At 39.5% G+C, this 16,843-nt stretch overlaps 1 protein-coding gene across 1 annotated transcript in view; it reads left to right on the top strand.

The window, feature by feature from the left end:
• IGHMBP2 (immunoglobulin mu DNA binding protein 2) overlaps window positions 1–15,214 on the top strand; it is an 80,330-nt gene extending 65,116 nt beyond the window's left edge. The window contains exons 11-15 of the mRNA XM_070957365.1: window positions 1,837–1,931; window positions 2,503–2,626; window positions 4,574–5,395; window positions 7,217–7,401; window positions 14,932–15,214. Of these exons, the coding sequence (XP_070813466.1) occupies window positions 1,837–1,931; window positions 2,503–2,626; window positions 4,574–5,395; window positions 7,217–7,401; window positions 14,932–15,129 (1,424 nt within the window). The 3' untranslated portion in view covers window positions 15,130–15,214. The remainder of the gene's footprint in view (window positions 1–1,836; window positions 1,932–2,502; window positions 2,627–4,573; window positions 5,396–7,216; window positions 7,402–14,931) is intronic.
• Window positions 15,215–16,843: the final 1,629 nt, after the last annotated feature.

The following is a 16,843-nucleotide window of genomic DNA, read 5'->3' as shown; positions in this document are numbered from 1 at the left end:
TCGTTAGACACATTCAAGGATACTTTTTTATATATGCAGGAACATTTGATTCTCTGAACTTGAATAAGGCTGCTTATGTAAGTTTGAAATAATGTCAGGTTTTTGAGCAATTCTGCAAAATAGATGAATCTGCTAGGAGAATCTTTATAACATATTGATTTCTTGCCTGTTTAAACACAAAAGGAATCAGATCCTTTTTAGAATCATGAAACTGAATAATAAACATGAACAATATGGAAAAGTGTTTATTGTTCTTTTAACTAGAGGAACAATAGCTGGTGATGGGAAAGAAAAAAATATCCATGTATTCATCTTGTTATATGAAAGAACTGGGGAGTGGGGGGGGGGAATGGAGAATTTTAAATTCTCCAGATACTGTTAAATTCCGTTTTGCTTTAAAAGGGATCAGGGAAGGTGGGAATTGTAGTCTGTTACCTTCTGGATAACCACATGAAATAATTTAAAAAATAACCTTCTGAATGAGCACAGATTTCTTACCTCTGCCCTAAACTCAAATACAAAGTTGGGATGACGTTCTAAATAACAGGTAGGAGGCTCCCATGGCCAGGTTGAAAGCTGGTCTACTGGTCTCCAGCTAGACAACTTACATCTTGATAACAGCTGGGCAAATTGTATGGACAGTTACCAGCGATGCTTGTCATATCTTGCTGCTGAAGTTTAAATATCTTTCTAGATACACAATTGGCTCTGAAGCAACAGGAAAGATATCAGCTCTCAGCCAGGAATATTGAACTGGCTTCATATCCATTCTGTTTGTGGCACAGCAGAGTTGAAAGAGCTTTCACTTTTAACTGTCTTGGCACATCACACTTTGTCCAGTTTTGAGCAAACAAAGGCACAAACCTATGCAGTTTGTACATCAAGAACTAAAGAGAATTTCGGAAATATTATTCAAAAGCCATAAGTCTTAGAATCCATGTTTCTGAATAATATTTAGTGACATTTTCCAAAGCAGCAATATGTCTATGTGGTTTGTTTTATGCTTAGAAGAAGGATAGGTCAATGCTCAAACATTGAGTAAGACTTTCTTAGTAAATAGTGGATCTTGCTTTATGGAACCGGCTCCTTCCTTGCCCTCCTTGAGTTTCAGAAAGCCTGTCAGAATGATTTTATGTCAGCAGGCTTTTGCACTCTGGCGTTTTAGCATACATCTATTTTATTTGCATTTATGATGTTTCATTACTATAATTTCAGTTTGGTTTTCTAGGTAGGAAATACTCATTCGGTATTAGTTTATAAACTAATAAACTAAATGGGGCAGTTTATAAACACTGCAAATAAAGTAGCTTTTTTTTAAAAAAAAAATCTTGTTTACAATGTACAGTTTATGACACATGTGAATGAGGACCATTTTATGTTTTAGTGTGTATATACACCCTTGTTAACTGTGCCAAGGAACAGTTGTGGACAACTCTTTCCTCGTGTGGTGACCAGCAAGAGCCTGGTGAATGAATAAATGGAACAAAAGAATGTTTCTTGGTTTGCCATATGCCCAACCACAGATCATCATCTAAATCAAGAACATAAATCCTTAGCAAGGTGACCTATGGCATAGCTGCTGTATTACAAAAGTGGCAATTCTTTAGCAGTGGGAAACCCACATAATGAAAAAATATATTTTCTTTTGGCTTCCTGTAATCTTTGAATTCTTAGCAAATAAATCTGTGCTTCAATATTAAATGATTATACACACAGTGCTGGTTTGTTTTTTTTAAATTTAGAACATGAAGTGAAGTTTACAGGTTGGTTTGGTTTTCTAATTGAATCTCCCTGCCTGCTTCTTCAACCTTAAAGTTGCTTGTTCCTTGTTCCCAGGTGAGGTACAGCTTACCAGTTTGCATATAGATGCTTTGATTGAAGCTGGTGTGAAAGCAAAAGATGTAGCTGTCATTGCTCCTTACAATCTTCAGGTTAGTGCATCTACTATCATATACTAAGAAATATGTCATGTTGAATAAAAATTGAAAACTTAAGTACAAAATTATAGAAGGAAATATGCTGGCATTGATGATGTTATCTAGTTTGGTATTGAACTGCCTGAAAGAAAATCACCAAGCTTAGAGAGCACCAGTAACCCCATAGTAAGTACAAAAGAAAATGAAACTGATTTGAATCTTCAGGGACATAAATTACTCTCACTAATAATAACTTCAGTGAGGTAGAGGCAGAACTTTATTCTATTTTCTTGATCTATGAGGACTTACGTGCTTTGCATGCTGTTTGGTGTAGACCTAACTACTGCTTCCAGCATCTGCTGGTCTATAGTAAGTTAGGAAGATCTCCATTCCTCCCTCCAGGATGTAGGTCCTACCTCACCAGTTCAGAAATAGTAGAATGAACATCAGATATAGCTTTTTGTTCCTTTTTCTAGGCAGCAGCCTACCTTCTAAGATATAAGATGCTTAATTTCTCTTGGAAAGAGAGGACTTTTTCAGTAAGATGGCATTCATTTCCTGTGCCAATAAGTGCTTTGTTTTCCAGGTGGACATGCTAAGAAAACATCTGTATCAGAAGTATCCAGAGCTAGAGATTAAATCAGTGGATGGCTTCCAAGGAAGAGAAAAGGAAGCAGTTGTTCTTTCTTTTGTAAGATCCAATAGAAAAGGTAAATCGGTCACAATCTACAGCCATACACAATGAAAGCAAGGAATTTACAAGAAGCACTGATGCTACTGCATGTTTATGTGGTTGTGACTGATTCATGGTTTTGTCTGGGGAATTAAAAAGAACATTATGATTTTCTATATAATTCTTTTCAAACAGACCAGAATGGCGAACAATAAGAAAATGATAAAATAATTGAGTCAACCTTTTTGGTAATTATGATGACTGCCATTCAGTTTAAAATTCTGTCTTACAGCCACATGAATCATAACTATTCAGATGACTGTGAATGTAACTCAAAAGATGTTTCTAAAGTCTGTAAATATTTTTCTTCTTTCCCATTATAATAGTGGAGCATGATATGGAGAGGGATTTCTTCTCTGCTTCATATGGTTGCTGGAGAGAAAAAATTGCCTCCCTGTTTAAAATAGATAAGCAAATTGTGGTTCATTGTTGTCTATGTATTATGTCTTCCGATATGGTTTTGACACTTGGTAATTACTTCCCAGGTTAGGCTTCTCGAGCACAAATTGGTGACTCACATATTTTAATGTGCCCTTTAATGTTTATTTTTCCATTTGTCTTCTGCCTAGCTCCTTATATGGGACTCAACTCCATCGGTTAAGTAGCTGAGTTGACTCATCCTGGCATTTGCTATCTGTTATTATAAAATCTAAAAAAATCTGGAGATCAGAAATAACTTCTAGAAAAGGCTTTGTCATTTCTATTTATTTATTCAGTCTTGGATGCTGCTTTTTTTAAAGATTATGCTAAATATTTTTCTGACCTTTATCAGACTTGTTAATAATTAGAAATGAGCAAAACGCATTTGCAATACTTCAAGAAACCTTCCTTATGTTAAATTCTGCTTGTCAGATACAGCTCCAGTCTCAGAGCAGTTCTATTGTGGGCAAAAACTTTATAAAACTTATTTAATCAACATGAGCAGTCCATATGCTTTCCCTCAGCATTGTGAAACAAAATGAACACTTGAACATCTTTCAGAAGTCATATCAAGTGCTAAAAATTCTTATTTTTCTAGCTCCTGGCCGTTTATTGAATTTTGCTTTCCTTATTTAAAAGTAAAATGGGTTTCTCAGAAAAATATATTAAAATAATATTGCAACCTATCCAAAGCTTCAATGTTCCTTGGGCTAGATTATTGACTAAAAAAGTGCCTTTCTGGAAATTAATGACCTTATAAGTAAATTTCAAGCACTGAAATGAAAACAAGCCTGAATTTAAGCATTTCTCCTCTCCCTTACTTTTACTTTTCAAAAAACTAAGGAGGGCCTTCTGAGATCCTTCGAACCCCTCTTTTTCTTCTGTGGGCTGAGGTATGATGGTTGTCTAGGCTGAAGCTTTTCCCTCTGTCCATAAGGTCACTTCCACAGATCATTGGTCTATAAAACAAGTTATCACTGTGTCAAAATGGTGTCCATAAACACTGTCAAGTACATCTGATCTTTGTCATACACTGGATTAGGTGTGGTTTTGGGTGATTATGAGACTTGGCTACATATGTTTTCTACTTTGAAGCTGTCAACGTGAGCATTCAGTTTGAAATTTGGCACAGGCAATGACACTCCCACCTCAGATTTCATAGTTTTACAATAATGATAATAAAGAAGCTATAGTATGACTGTTGAAATCTTGATGGGATCTGCTTATACAGGCCCTTGGTGCTGAAAATGTGTTTGGATTTGTTTGTAAATAAATAAACTTGTGCCTGCACTCTGTTCATGTGTTCAATCCATTTTGGAAATGTCATTCTTGGGCAATAGTTTAGATAATTAAAGAAAGAAGCAATCTACTTCACTGAATCCCATGGAGTTCAGTCTAACTTGCTTCTGAGGAAATATGCTTGCAATAAAACTGCCTCTATTATCATTACTTTGCATGGTCTGCAAAGCTCTGCATCCTGACTTACTGTTTTTATGATGTGTAGGTGAAGTGGGATTCCTCGCCGAAGACAGGAGAATAAATGTTGCAATTACCCGGGCCCGACGTCATGTGGCTGTAATCTGTGACTCTCGCACCGTTAGCAATCACAGTTTTCTTAAACGGCTGGTGGAGTATATGAACACCCATGGAGAAGTGCGCACAGCCTTTGAATATCTGGATGATATTGTACCCGGAAACTACACTTCCAAGAGTTCTTTGGGTCCCCGTAACCAGGAAAAGAGACTTAAATGCAACATTGGTCCAGTCCCAAAAGCTCTTGGAGAGAAACCAAAAGGAAGACCTGCCCAAAAGCCTAGAGAGAGGCTAACAGAATGTTCCCTGGAAAACACGGGCAAAGTCACAACATCAAAAACCAAAGAGAATGAAAACTCATTTAAACATAAAGCAAGAATATTGGAGTTTCTGGATAGTGGTGAGGTCCAACTGGATTTCCCTTCCTCTTTAAATGCTCACGATAGAATGCTTATCCATCAGTTGGCTGAAGAATACGGGCTGCAGCACATGAGCACAGGAGAAGGCAGTGCACGACACATAAGTATTCGTAGGAGAGATTCTCCCACAGAATTATCTTTGGGAGGTACTGTGGTTTGTCAACCTGAATTAATTCAGGGCTGTCCAAAAGAAATAGATGCAGGCAGTGAAGAGAGGGAGAGCGGTGCTGGCCCAGGGGCCACAGACCTAAAAACGTTGCATGTGGAACGGATGCAAAGAGAGAGAGAGAAGAAAGAAGAGAGAGTGAAACAAAGCCGAGAATCCAATGTAAATCTTCAGGAAATAATTGGGAAGAAAGAAAAAGATGTTGGAGGTAAAGAATCCATTTAAAAAAGTTTAAAAGATACCCCTTTCATTCTTTTTTAATCCGCTGTTTATCCTGTTTTTCTTTGCAATCCCTATATAGATTCTCTCCTGACAAAGGTAGTGTATCCTTTGAGGAGCTTTGGGGAAATTTTAAACCAAAACACAGCCAACAGAATTCTCTGCTTTAAATATCAAGCCTCCTGTTTTTATACAGTGCTTACAGAAGGAGTTGCTAGAAGCAGGCTTACTTCTAAAACACAACTACTTTTGAGAGCAACCACTAATTTTAGATCTAGGAAGCACAGTGCGTTTTCCACAAATAGGCTTCTTTTGAAAATGTCAGCCAAATATTTGTCCTGGCTTTTGGATATACAGTACATGGATTTCCCCCAAAATCAGTATCTCTGAAATTATCAGAACAGATGACCTAGGGCACAACATGGGCATGCTTTGTGCAGTTTGATGATTGCTTAGAACATTTTGAGGAGACAAAGTACAGATCCTTAGCTGACACCAAGCTGAGCCAGACTACATAAATATCCTCTAACATACCCTACTTGTCTTTCTCGGATGTTTATGTTCACATAGAGGCTATACATGAGCTTGCCAATACAAATGAAAAAATGGTATCAATTGAAAAGAAAAACTTCCTTTGCCTTGTTAGGAAGGTGTGTGTGCGCAAGCACCTGAGTATTTGCACATACTCTAATGTACCCATTTCCCATGATTGATTCTTTTGGGGGGGGGGTATGAAACCACTTAATATGTACATAGATACCTTCTGAAATTCACATCCTCCAAGATTTCTAAAGAGGAAGAAAATCCCCTCTAGTACATTGATAAGTCTGCTATAAAATACAGAGGCAATTGGATTTATTGGGCATGGGAATAAACCTGTATCCAGGCAGTGCCTTTGATTTTGATTCTAAAATCAAGAGTGTGGCCCCTAATTTTTGAATCAGTAACATTGTCTGGAGCAACCTTCTTAAACTATGATACCTTCCAGGTGTATGGGTTTCTACTGTTAGCAGCCCTAACCCTAATCCCTTTTCCTTCTTTAAAGTGTTCTCTAAAAGAGTTTCTAATTTAGTTGGGCAGCTTCAAAGATAGTTCAGCTAGTCTCATGCAGTTTGTCTTCATATACACAAGCCAATGGGGAGTCTCCTCTAAGAGCACCAGACACGGCCCATATCAGATTAAGCTATGAGCAATCTGGCACCTGAGGAGCAATGATGAACAAGGAGAAGAAGGGTGTCTTTGTTTTTAATTGTGTTTTCTGGATTGCGGTAAGCCACCTAGAGACATTGTCTGAAAATAGGCAGCCATGTACGTCCTATAAACAAACAAACAAATAAATCTCATTATTTCCATTCCATTATCATGCTTTGCCTACTCTTATTTGTCCACTTTATCTTACTGATTCCTTTTGAAGGAGAAGTTAGTGCTATCTGTTGGCCATCTGGTTGCAGAGGGCCAGCATCCTGCCAGTGCTTTTTCAAGAGGCAACTGGGCTTTCTTGTTTTTCTTTGAAGACGTTTCACTTCTCATCCAAGAAGCTTCTTCAGCTCTGACTGCATGGTGGGTCCTTCCATTCCTCACCCTTCCATTCCCCACCATCCAGTCACAGCTGAAGAAGCTTCTTGGATGAGAAACGAAACGTCTTCAAAAAAAACCAGAAAGCCCAGTTGCCTCTTGAAAAAAGCACATTTGGGAAAATCATCAAACACTTAATCAACACAGCTGTGCCTCTTTATGTCCATAATAAAGTGTTGTGTGCAATCTTTTTGTTACTGCTCTCTAATTATTTTATGCCCTTATACTTATTTAGGAAAGGCATCCAGTAAATCCAAAAAGGAAATAGAAGCCAAGGAAGATTTTGATGCTATGATCTCTGCGGCAATTAAAGCAGACAACACATGTGGCTTCTCCAAATGTAAAGCCAGTGTAACAACCCTGGGACAGCTCTGCCAGCATTGCAACAGACGCTACTGTCTCAGCCACCATATCCCAGAGGTACGCTTTGGTCTCTCCCCTCAGGCAGACAAAGCACATCCATTTTCTCACCTTTCCCAGGTTTTCAGAGCCAGCGTAATTTTCAGGTGAAATTGAGGTGCCATTTTTAAAGTATTCAGTGTAGTTGACTTTTTCAAGGAACCTCATTGTAATAAAGGTTGTGCAACAGCAATAGCACTTAGACTTATATACCACTTTACAGTTCTTTACAGCCCTCTCTAAGCAGTTTACAGAGTCAGCATATTTTCTCCAACAATCTGGGTCCTCATTTTACCCACCTTGGAAGGATGGAAGGCTGAGTCAACCTTGAGCCTGGTGAGATTTGAACTGCCAAATTGCAGGCAGCTGGCAGTCAGCAGAAGTAGTCTGCAGTACTGCATTCTAACCACTGCGCCATCGTGGCTCAGACTATAGGCCAGTGATGGCTAACCTTTTTGCCATCGTGTGCCAAAAGCAAGGGGAACGCAGGGGGGGTTGTGCGCGTGTGTGCCCATACCCATAATTCAATGCACCCCACCCCCGCACATGTATGCACGACACCCCTTCTGTGCTCCCCCCACTTTTGGTGCGCGATGGCACGGAGGGCTCTGTAGGCCTATTTTTCACCCTCCCCAGGCTCCCGAGGCTTTCTTGGAGCCTGGGGAGGGCAAAAATGGCCTCCTCCCTCCCCTCCCGGAGACCCTCCAGAGGCCAGAAAGAGCCTGTTTCCTGTGGGCCCGAACCAGGCCCGAAAATCAGCTGGCCGGTGCGTGCATGCGCGCTGAAACTGAGCTAGGGCAATGCTTGCATGCCCATCAATATGGCTCCGCATGCCACCTGTCACATGCGTGCCATAGGTTCACCATCACGGCTATAGGCAAATCCAGTGGAGGGTAACTTTCCCCCATTCCGCATCTTCCGTCGTGCGCTGAAGTCTCTATTGTTTCAGCAAGCCAGCCTGTCCAAATGAATTAATTTAAGTGGGTTTTAATGGTTTTAAAGGGGTTTTAGCTAGGGGTTTTAAATATGGCCAATGCTTTAAATTATTTTAAATTGTTTTTTAATTTTTGTGTTGGTATTATTTTATCATGGCTATACACTGCCCTGAGTCTTTTGGGAGAAGGGCAGTATAGACACAGACAAATACAAGTACTTGTGAAAAAAAAATCTACCTTTAGAAAGGTAGAGATGGGATTTCGGCCTTATGAAAGTAATGTAGCATAATAAACACACAGGGCATAATTCACAAAAGAATTGAAGCTATAGTTGCCTCCAGTTTAATTTTCCAATGACTGGAAATGCATCCCCTGCTGTGCAATCAGGAGGAAAAATGTTGGTCTGGAGGGCTGTTTTTGCTCATAGTCTTTAAGTTTTAAAAATGAAGTGGGGTTTTGTTTTCTTTTTTGTTCTCCTGTTGGCATTTTAATGGAGTTATTTTTTATGGAGATCCGTACTTTTGAAACATCTTTTTATCTCTTTCTAATATAAAGAATGATTTTATTTCCAGTTAAAGTGCACAACATTTTTCACTCTCCTTCATTCTTCAAATTTATATATACACACGTACACCTACTACCCTCTTTCTTGATTCTTCAAAATGAATCGGACGAAGAAAATGTACCGTATTTTCCAGCATATAAGACGACTGGGCGTATAAGACGACCCCCGAATTTTCCTGTTAAAATATAGGGTTTGGGCTATACTCGCCATATAAGACTACCCCTCTTCCAACGCACACCAAATAAAAATTAAAAAACATCAACTGGCTCACCGACAATGTAAAAGCAGCTGTGCTAGACCCAAAATGGCCCCTGCAACAAGCAGGAACTTCACATAGCCACAAAAAGCCGAAAAACCCAACTTTCACACTTTACACACACAAAATTCCACATACAGCTTTGTGAGATTTTGTGTGTTTGTGTAGTTAGAGTGAAACACTACAAAAACACACTAAATCTCAGAAAGCTGCACAAATATTATTTTATTTTATTTTTATATGAAAGCTAAATTTAAAACTTCCTAAACTTTAAATGGCTAGGTCTAAAAAAGAACAACTAAAAAAAAACCCAATTAACTATTTTTTTTAAAGATCCCAAAGGGGAAAAAAACTTACCCAATACAACAGGGGTATCCAACCTTGGCAACTTTAAGTAGACTTCAACTCCCAGAATTCCTCAGCCAGCTTTGTTTTGCTGGCTGAGGAATTCTGGGAGTTGAAGTCCACAACTCCCTGCCTGATTGATTGCAGGCAGGGAGTTGCTTGCTGATGGAATGGATTCAGGCAAGCGAAGCAAGGCAAGCAGCTAAGGTAAGCAAGCTGGAGGGGGAAAACTTTTTTCCTTCTCCATGGCTCTGGCGATCCCAGCTGCGTTGCCTGATTAGCAGATCGTCAGAGCTTGGATCGCCAGAGCCATTTAAGGCTCGTCAGAGCCTTTCGGGCTGGTCTGCCTGGTTACAGGAAAACGACACCCGGCATATAAGACGACCCCCGACTTTTGAGAAGATTTTCATGTGTTAAAAAGTTGTCTTATACGCTGGAAAATACGGTATATCCTTCAATGGAATGACCATTCTAGGCCATTAAAAGACATTTAACCTTGTGGAGCAAGATATCTGTTTTTTAATGCTGAAATAATGGGGATTTTCTGTGTCCTTTCCATCAAGCTTCTGAGTCATTCTCTCTCTACCCAAATCACCTCTTTATTTTAAACTCCCATTCACATTCATTCCCAATAGCCAGATACTTGAAGGAGTCTAATGCTCTAGAGAGCAGAGATGCTTTGCATCTCCTCAGAAGTAGACCTTAATGTCCTTTGTATCCATTCAAGAGGTAGCCATGAGTCTTATATAATGTGGAAATGTTTATTTGTCCAACTCTGTCAGGTCTATGCATGTGTTCTACCAATGCAGCATTTTAAATCCTGTCTGACAGGAATAAATTTCAGTGATTACTAACGAGGAATGTTTTCAGATATCTTCAATTGGGCCTGATTTATTTGAAATAATTGATCATAGGTTCTTTTAATCTCAAGGGAAAAATGTTATATCTAGTTACTAGAACATTTTGATCCAAAAGATAAGTATATACAGAAAAAGGTCTGCAAAGTTTGGGTCCTCACCAAATCTAAAAAACAGGCCAAGAAGAGTGATTTTTATGGACTAACTATATTTATGCTAGAACAATTATGAATCTTAAAGCAAGCTTCAGTCAAGAACCAATTGAATTGAATAAAAATATTGGTCTGCAGAGAAACATCCTAAACGTTTGGATGGGCAGAAGTCTGGATTAAAAGATGTTTATTGAGTGCTTTGTTGACAAGCAACTAAATGAAAGACATTGCTGTAAGCTAAAATAATAGCAGCAACAACTCTTAAGTTAATGGATAGCTTACCACCTTACTACATGTGAATAGTTTCATTGCTTTCCTTCATCCCCTATAGCAGGGGTGTCAAACTCAAGGCCCTTGGTGGCGCAGCGGACTAAGGTGCTGTTAAAGTAGTACTTAGCTGCCAGCTGCCTGCAATTACTGCAAGTTCAAATCTCATCAGGCTCAAGGTTGACTCAGCCTTCCATCCTCCCGAGATAGGTAAAATGAGGACCCGGATTGTGGGGGCAATAAGATGACTTTGTATAAAAAGAACACCGCTTTGGGGGGGGGGCAAAAGCCCTACTAAGCAGGTATATACAAAAGTATGAACGCTATTGCTTAACGCATTGTAAGCCGCCCTGAGTCTCCGGAGAAGGGCGGTATATAAATCGAACCAATAAATAAATAAGGCCCGGGGACCAGGACTGGCCCACAGAGTGCTTAGATCTGGCCTGTGGGGCCATCCTGGAAACAGTGAAGGACTGGCCGGCGATGCCTCTGCCAGTGAAGACGGAGCTTGGGAGGGCCGCATGTGGCTCTCCCGGGCTCCATTTTCCCTGGCAGAGGGTTGCAGGAGGCCATCGCAGCCGAAAACGGAGCTTGGGAGCCCGTTTTCACTGGCAGAGCACTCAGGCCATGCCCACCCCGCCATGCCCAAGGTCAAACACAACCCTGATGCGGCCCTCGAAGAAATCCAGTTTGACACCCCTGCCCTATAATCACATCAAGGCACAGAGTCAGATAAAGTAGCCTTTCCTATTTGGTTCCCTTCCTATATGCTGGACCAAGTTCACAGTCATCTTCTCATGTCTTAAATGTTACTAGTTTCAACAATTGGGGTTTTAGTATCATTTTATGGTGGGTATGTGGGTGGGTATGTCAAGATTTTGTTAACTGCCTCACATATTCAAGTGATCAGAAAGATGAAATAGAATTCATATTACTCAATCCAGTTGGCACCATGGAGATAGCTGACATAATATTTCTGTCTCTTCACTGATACTCCCACGGCTATTCTCATAGTTCCAGTGACTAGAAAAAGCCCACATTCATATACAAAAAAAGATATAAAATCTTCCGTCTTTTGATCAGTGTGGTAGAAGAATGAACTGTCAATAAAGTCAGATTCACAATGTTGCTGAATGTTACATAGATCAGACTTCCTTAAAAAAATCTAACATTTTGTAAATTGTAAAATCTAATAACAAAAACAATATATTTTGATTGGCGCTTTACCAGTAGCAGGCGCAAAAAATCAGGAGCCAAGATAGCTTTCAAAAGCATTACAAGTTTATTTCATGCTACCTATATACAAGAATCTGAACTATTAATGGTCAGTGCAAATTAGCACCAGATAAAACTTCAAGAGGGGCTGGAGTTAGGTCTCTTTCAGGGGTGTAGGAACTCCAGACTGAGGATGTGTTTGACACACACGCACATGGGCTCACTCTGGTCATCTCCTACATCCTACAACCAGTTTAGTATCAACATTTTCTAGTCTCAGTACAGATCATATTATACTTTTCATATATGTTGTAAGTTGACAGAAGACTTAGTATCATTTATAAAACAAATATAATTCCTCCAGATTCTGGAGAATTATGTTTACTATATCTCATATGCAGTGGTGGACGCCAAATTTTTTAACAACCGGTTCTCTGTCCTAATGACTGGCTGGGTGGGTGTGGCTGGGCGGGGTCATGTGACTGAGTGGGTGTGGCCAACTTTATGTTACCTGTTTAGGTGATACCTGTATGGGACAGGCAGGGCTGGGGAGGGAATCCAGGGGTCTCCTGTGGGGGAGGGGGGGCGGGAGGAAAGAAAGATCCAAACTGTTTGTGTGTGTGTGTTTGTGTGTGTGTGAGAGAGAAAAAGAGAGACTGCGTCAAACTAGACTGGGAACACTGGCTGCGAGAGGAAGAGAAGCTGCGTAAGCTGGACCCAGACGCTTCCCGGGTCCCCTCTTCCCAGAAGCGGCAACCTTGCACTCTTCCCTCTCTGCTAGCCGCCTTCTTCGCACAGGATCACCCAGCAGCGGAGGGAGAGAAGAGGGCAGCGGGTTGAGGGGAGAGTGCCACACAGAAACGGGAGCGCCACCTCCTTCTCCCTCTCCATTTCATTGCTGGATGATCCCATGCGAAGAAGGGGATTAGCAGACAGGGGAAGAATGCAAGGTTGCTGCTTCTGGAATGAGGGGACCCGGGACACATCTGGGTCTGGCTTACCCGGCTTCTCTTCCTCTCACAGCCAACTTTTTTGGGCCGTTTTCAGGCCATTTTTTGGGCTGTTTGCAGGCCAATTTTGGCCTGAAAAATGGCCCAAAAAATAGGCAGGGGAGGGGCCAGCCAGTGGTCCGATTTGCCGGTTCTCCAAACCACACAGAATTGGAAAAACCTGTTTGGGCGAACCGACAGCAGCCACCACTGCTTATATGAACTTTATCTTACAGCTAAGCTTACAGCTTAGTGTTGCTGACCAGGTCTGACTTCAAGAAGAAAGCCCTTAGAAATATATAGCCACAAAAGAGTAATTCCTTTTTTTTTTTTTTACTATAATATCATTGCTAATTTTAAAAGTATTAGAACAGAACCCTTGATATAAGCTAGTTTTTAAAAACATATTCATATTGCTTAGTTCAATAATTTTTGTCTCACACCCTGAATTTGAATATGTCTTATTTGAGAAAAGAAGGAAGATTTTATCTTTTTAGAATTTAAGTCATGGAAAAATTCATATGGGTCAGCCCAAATGCTTGATCAATTAAGACAGAACTAATAAATGTGAACATTTTAGGTGTATGCTTGGCTTTGATCCAGGACAATCACAGTTTAATTTCTGCATTTGCTTCAAATCTTTTACCAGAATGTTTTATACTTTCTTGTTGCCCTCTAAATCTAGATGTTATATGCTTATTAAAATAAAGCTTTCTGACATAATATAATTACCTGAGTTGATCCATTTTATAATCTTATTTTCCAGAAATTCTGTCTGATTCCATCATCACTTACTACTAATAAAACAGACTTCTATTAAAGCCATTTTCAGTCTTTATTATAACCTTTATTTTATTAAAGTGTTTACCTTTTCCCTCTAGGTATTTTCTGCTCATATTTTCTCATAATTTAAGAATTACTGTGTGCTCAATCTCTCCCCAGATATAAATAAATTATTATTCCTGGCACTTTGTTTCAAACATACTTTTATTTATTCATTCAATTCATGCAATGTATATTGGCTGCCCAACTCGCAATGATTCTGGATGGCTAACATAAAATGAAAAGAGACAAACAACAGCAACAAATATTAAAACAGCAGAGAATTTAATGCATCTGAAGTCCCACATAGTTCTTTTCTTAACCATTACAAGACAGGCTCAACCAACAATCTGACTAGGTTTTCAAGACCTTACCAAATTGGGCCATTTGAATTTCAGGGGGTTACTGTTCCAGAGGTCAGGTCCTGTGACAAACAAGGGCCCAAAAGAAAGCCATAGAGGGTATCTGAAGTATGTCCATTCTGGTTGGGTCCGAAGCAATAGTACCCCCAGAAACCTACTATGAACCAGTGCAGCTTGCAAAATATCTTAACGGGCCTATCCTGTAAGCCCTATTTTTTTCTGGGCTTCTTCAAGCAATTTTCTCCCTGTGTATTGGCCAGGGTGAAGCCTGTCTGCTTCAGTTAGGTAAGTGGCATCTTGTACCCACTAGCTGCTCATTTGGTTTTGTCCATTTGATGGCAAATTAGCTTCTAGAAATATCTGTTGTTGTATTTATACAGCTGTGTTGCTGTTGATTTTCTTCCAATACTCTTTAGAAGCATCTCTCTTTATAATGTTGGAGTTTAGAGAATGATGATAGAGTTGTATTTTATCAGACCAAGAAACAAAGTTGCCCAGAAGATGGAATAGAGATTTCCCATCCACTTGTAGAGTTTAAAAAGAAAATACTTAAGCTGTCTGAAAAGATGAATTAATTTCACTTTAGTTTCTACTGGGGGTGGGGGGAATGATTGAATATATTTTTTTTTGCTTTTGGAATTAAAAGAACTGTCAGTAAACAAGTAAACTACTTGTACAGTTCTGTAGTTTAGGGCAGATGTATGACGTCGTGTAACCTCTCTTTTTTTTTTTACTAATACTTTTTCCTACTGGAGTATCTTGATCTTCTGCCTTTATTTCCCACAGGTTCACGGATGTGGGGAGAAAGCCAAAGCAAATGCCCGGCAGAGAATCAGCAAGGAAGGGATTCTCTATCCTGGGAGTGGGATGAAGGACAAGTCCTTGGATCCTACCAAGAGAGCTCACCTCCAGAGACGCTTGGACCAGAAACTCAGTGAACTGTCCAAACAGCGAAAAAGCAAAAGGAAAGATAGAGAGAAATAAGAGGATGTGTGGCTTTGGAAAGGAATTAAAGCCAACAAGCTCTCCTTTAAAGCTTGTTCAACTTTGCAGGAAAAAAAAAAGCTAATAAAATATTTGAACACTTGGGCTTCTTTTTTTTCTGTATAACCAGAACGTGCTTTTGAATGTCACAGTTCTCAGAGGACCCAACACTGCTTAAAGTTGCATACTGAAAACCTTACCTGCAGATTTTGAAAAATGTTCTGGATGCACCTTATGCTGTAAAATGTGTTTCTACCTCTTGCATCAAGGTTATAAAACCCTGTTGATTAGGGGAGAAAAGCAGACTGCTTTGGCTTTCAGTAATTACTTTTGCTGGAAGTGTAATCAAATATACGGTGAATAGTTAAATAGGTAGCTACGCAATAAAGAGGGAAGTTTCATTAAGAGCATGAATCAGTGAAAGAAAGAAACATAGGGATGCAACGTGTTTGTGAAAATGATAGGAAGGAAAAGGATATTATAAATCTGGATGAAGGCGAACTGATATTGTGGAGTAGAGCTCATAAATTAATATATGTAAGAAAGTGAAGCTGTAGATTTAATTATGAAAAAGCTATAATATATGTGTTGATATGATCTAAAATAGGGGTGTCACACTGAAGGCCCATGGGCCAGATCCAGTCCATGGGGTGCTTGGATCTGGCCCAAACAATGAAGGACTGGTCCATGATGCTTCTACCAGACCCTCCTAGGCTCCATTTTTACTGGCAGAGGCTGCAGGATGTCAAGCTGCCCATGCCCACCCACTCAGCCCCCCAAGGTCAAACATAACCTTGATGTGGCCCTCAATGAAATTGAGTTTGACACCCCTGATCTAGAATATTGCTGCATATGCAAGAAGAAAAGTTTGATCATAATTTCATGATACTCTTCATCAATGTTTATAGTGGAAGAGCCAAGGATGAGCCTGGGGGAAAACATGTGACCTGAATCAATCTGAGAAAGTGCAGAAAAAAATTAGCCTGCTAGTCGATAGGAATGGATGAGTGGGAAAAAGATGAAAGAGTGCAATAAAAGTTAAATGGGCTACTTGGGGACCCAGAAATGAATGGGAGCTGTTTTGTGACCATTTACTTAGAGGAACTTGTGCTTTAAGTGGTATGTGTTTTAATATGTATTTTTCTGTAGACATTGAAAAGCAATTAACCCTTTTGGATGGTGATTTTGATTCTGATAAAAGATTGAGAGGTTTTGTGAAGTATACAAAGATAATAGAAGCTTCTGACTGAGAGACAGATTATAATGTCGTGAATGGATCTTGGGGAGTAGGAGAAAATGCAAATAGAAAAAAAGGAAAATAAATGAGTGGAAGTAGAATGAGTAAGGGAAAAGTACAAATCCTGAATGAAGAATTATTTGTACATTAATTATGCTCTCAAGAGAATTAATAGAAAGTAGACACAAGCAATTTGGAAAAGAATAACCAATATAAAGTTACCGTACAAAGGCTACAGAAATATATGCAGTTACACTAATGAGTATTAAAAAGGATGCTTGAATCATAATGAATGGGGTGAACAAAACATTGCATATAAGAGAATGATTGCTGCAAAAATGAGAATGAACAAAGTATATTTTATGATGTGTACAGACACAAGAGTGTACCAAAGAATATGAAACAAAGGGCTGAATTAAGGTAGAAGCAAAGAAAATGAAGACGGATTTTCACTGAAATAAAACTTTGTTTTAGAAA

This window comes from Pituophis catenifer, unplaced genomic scaffold (assembly GCF_029215685.1).
Source record: "Pituophis catenifer annectens isolate HBS135680 unplaced genomic scaffold, rPitCat1.0.hap2 SCAF_1, whole genome shotgun sequence".
NCBI classification, from domain to species: domain Eukaryota; kingdom Metazoa; phylum Chordata; class Lepidosauria; order Squamata; family Colubridae; genus Pituophis; species Pituophis catenifer.
The sequence above is the reverse complement of the archived record's forward strand: the minus strand, read 5'-3'. Positions and strand labels throughout refer to the sequence as shown.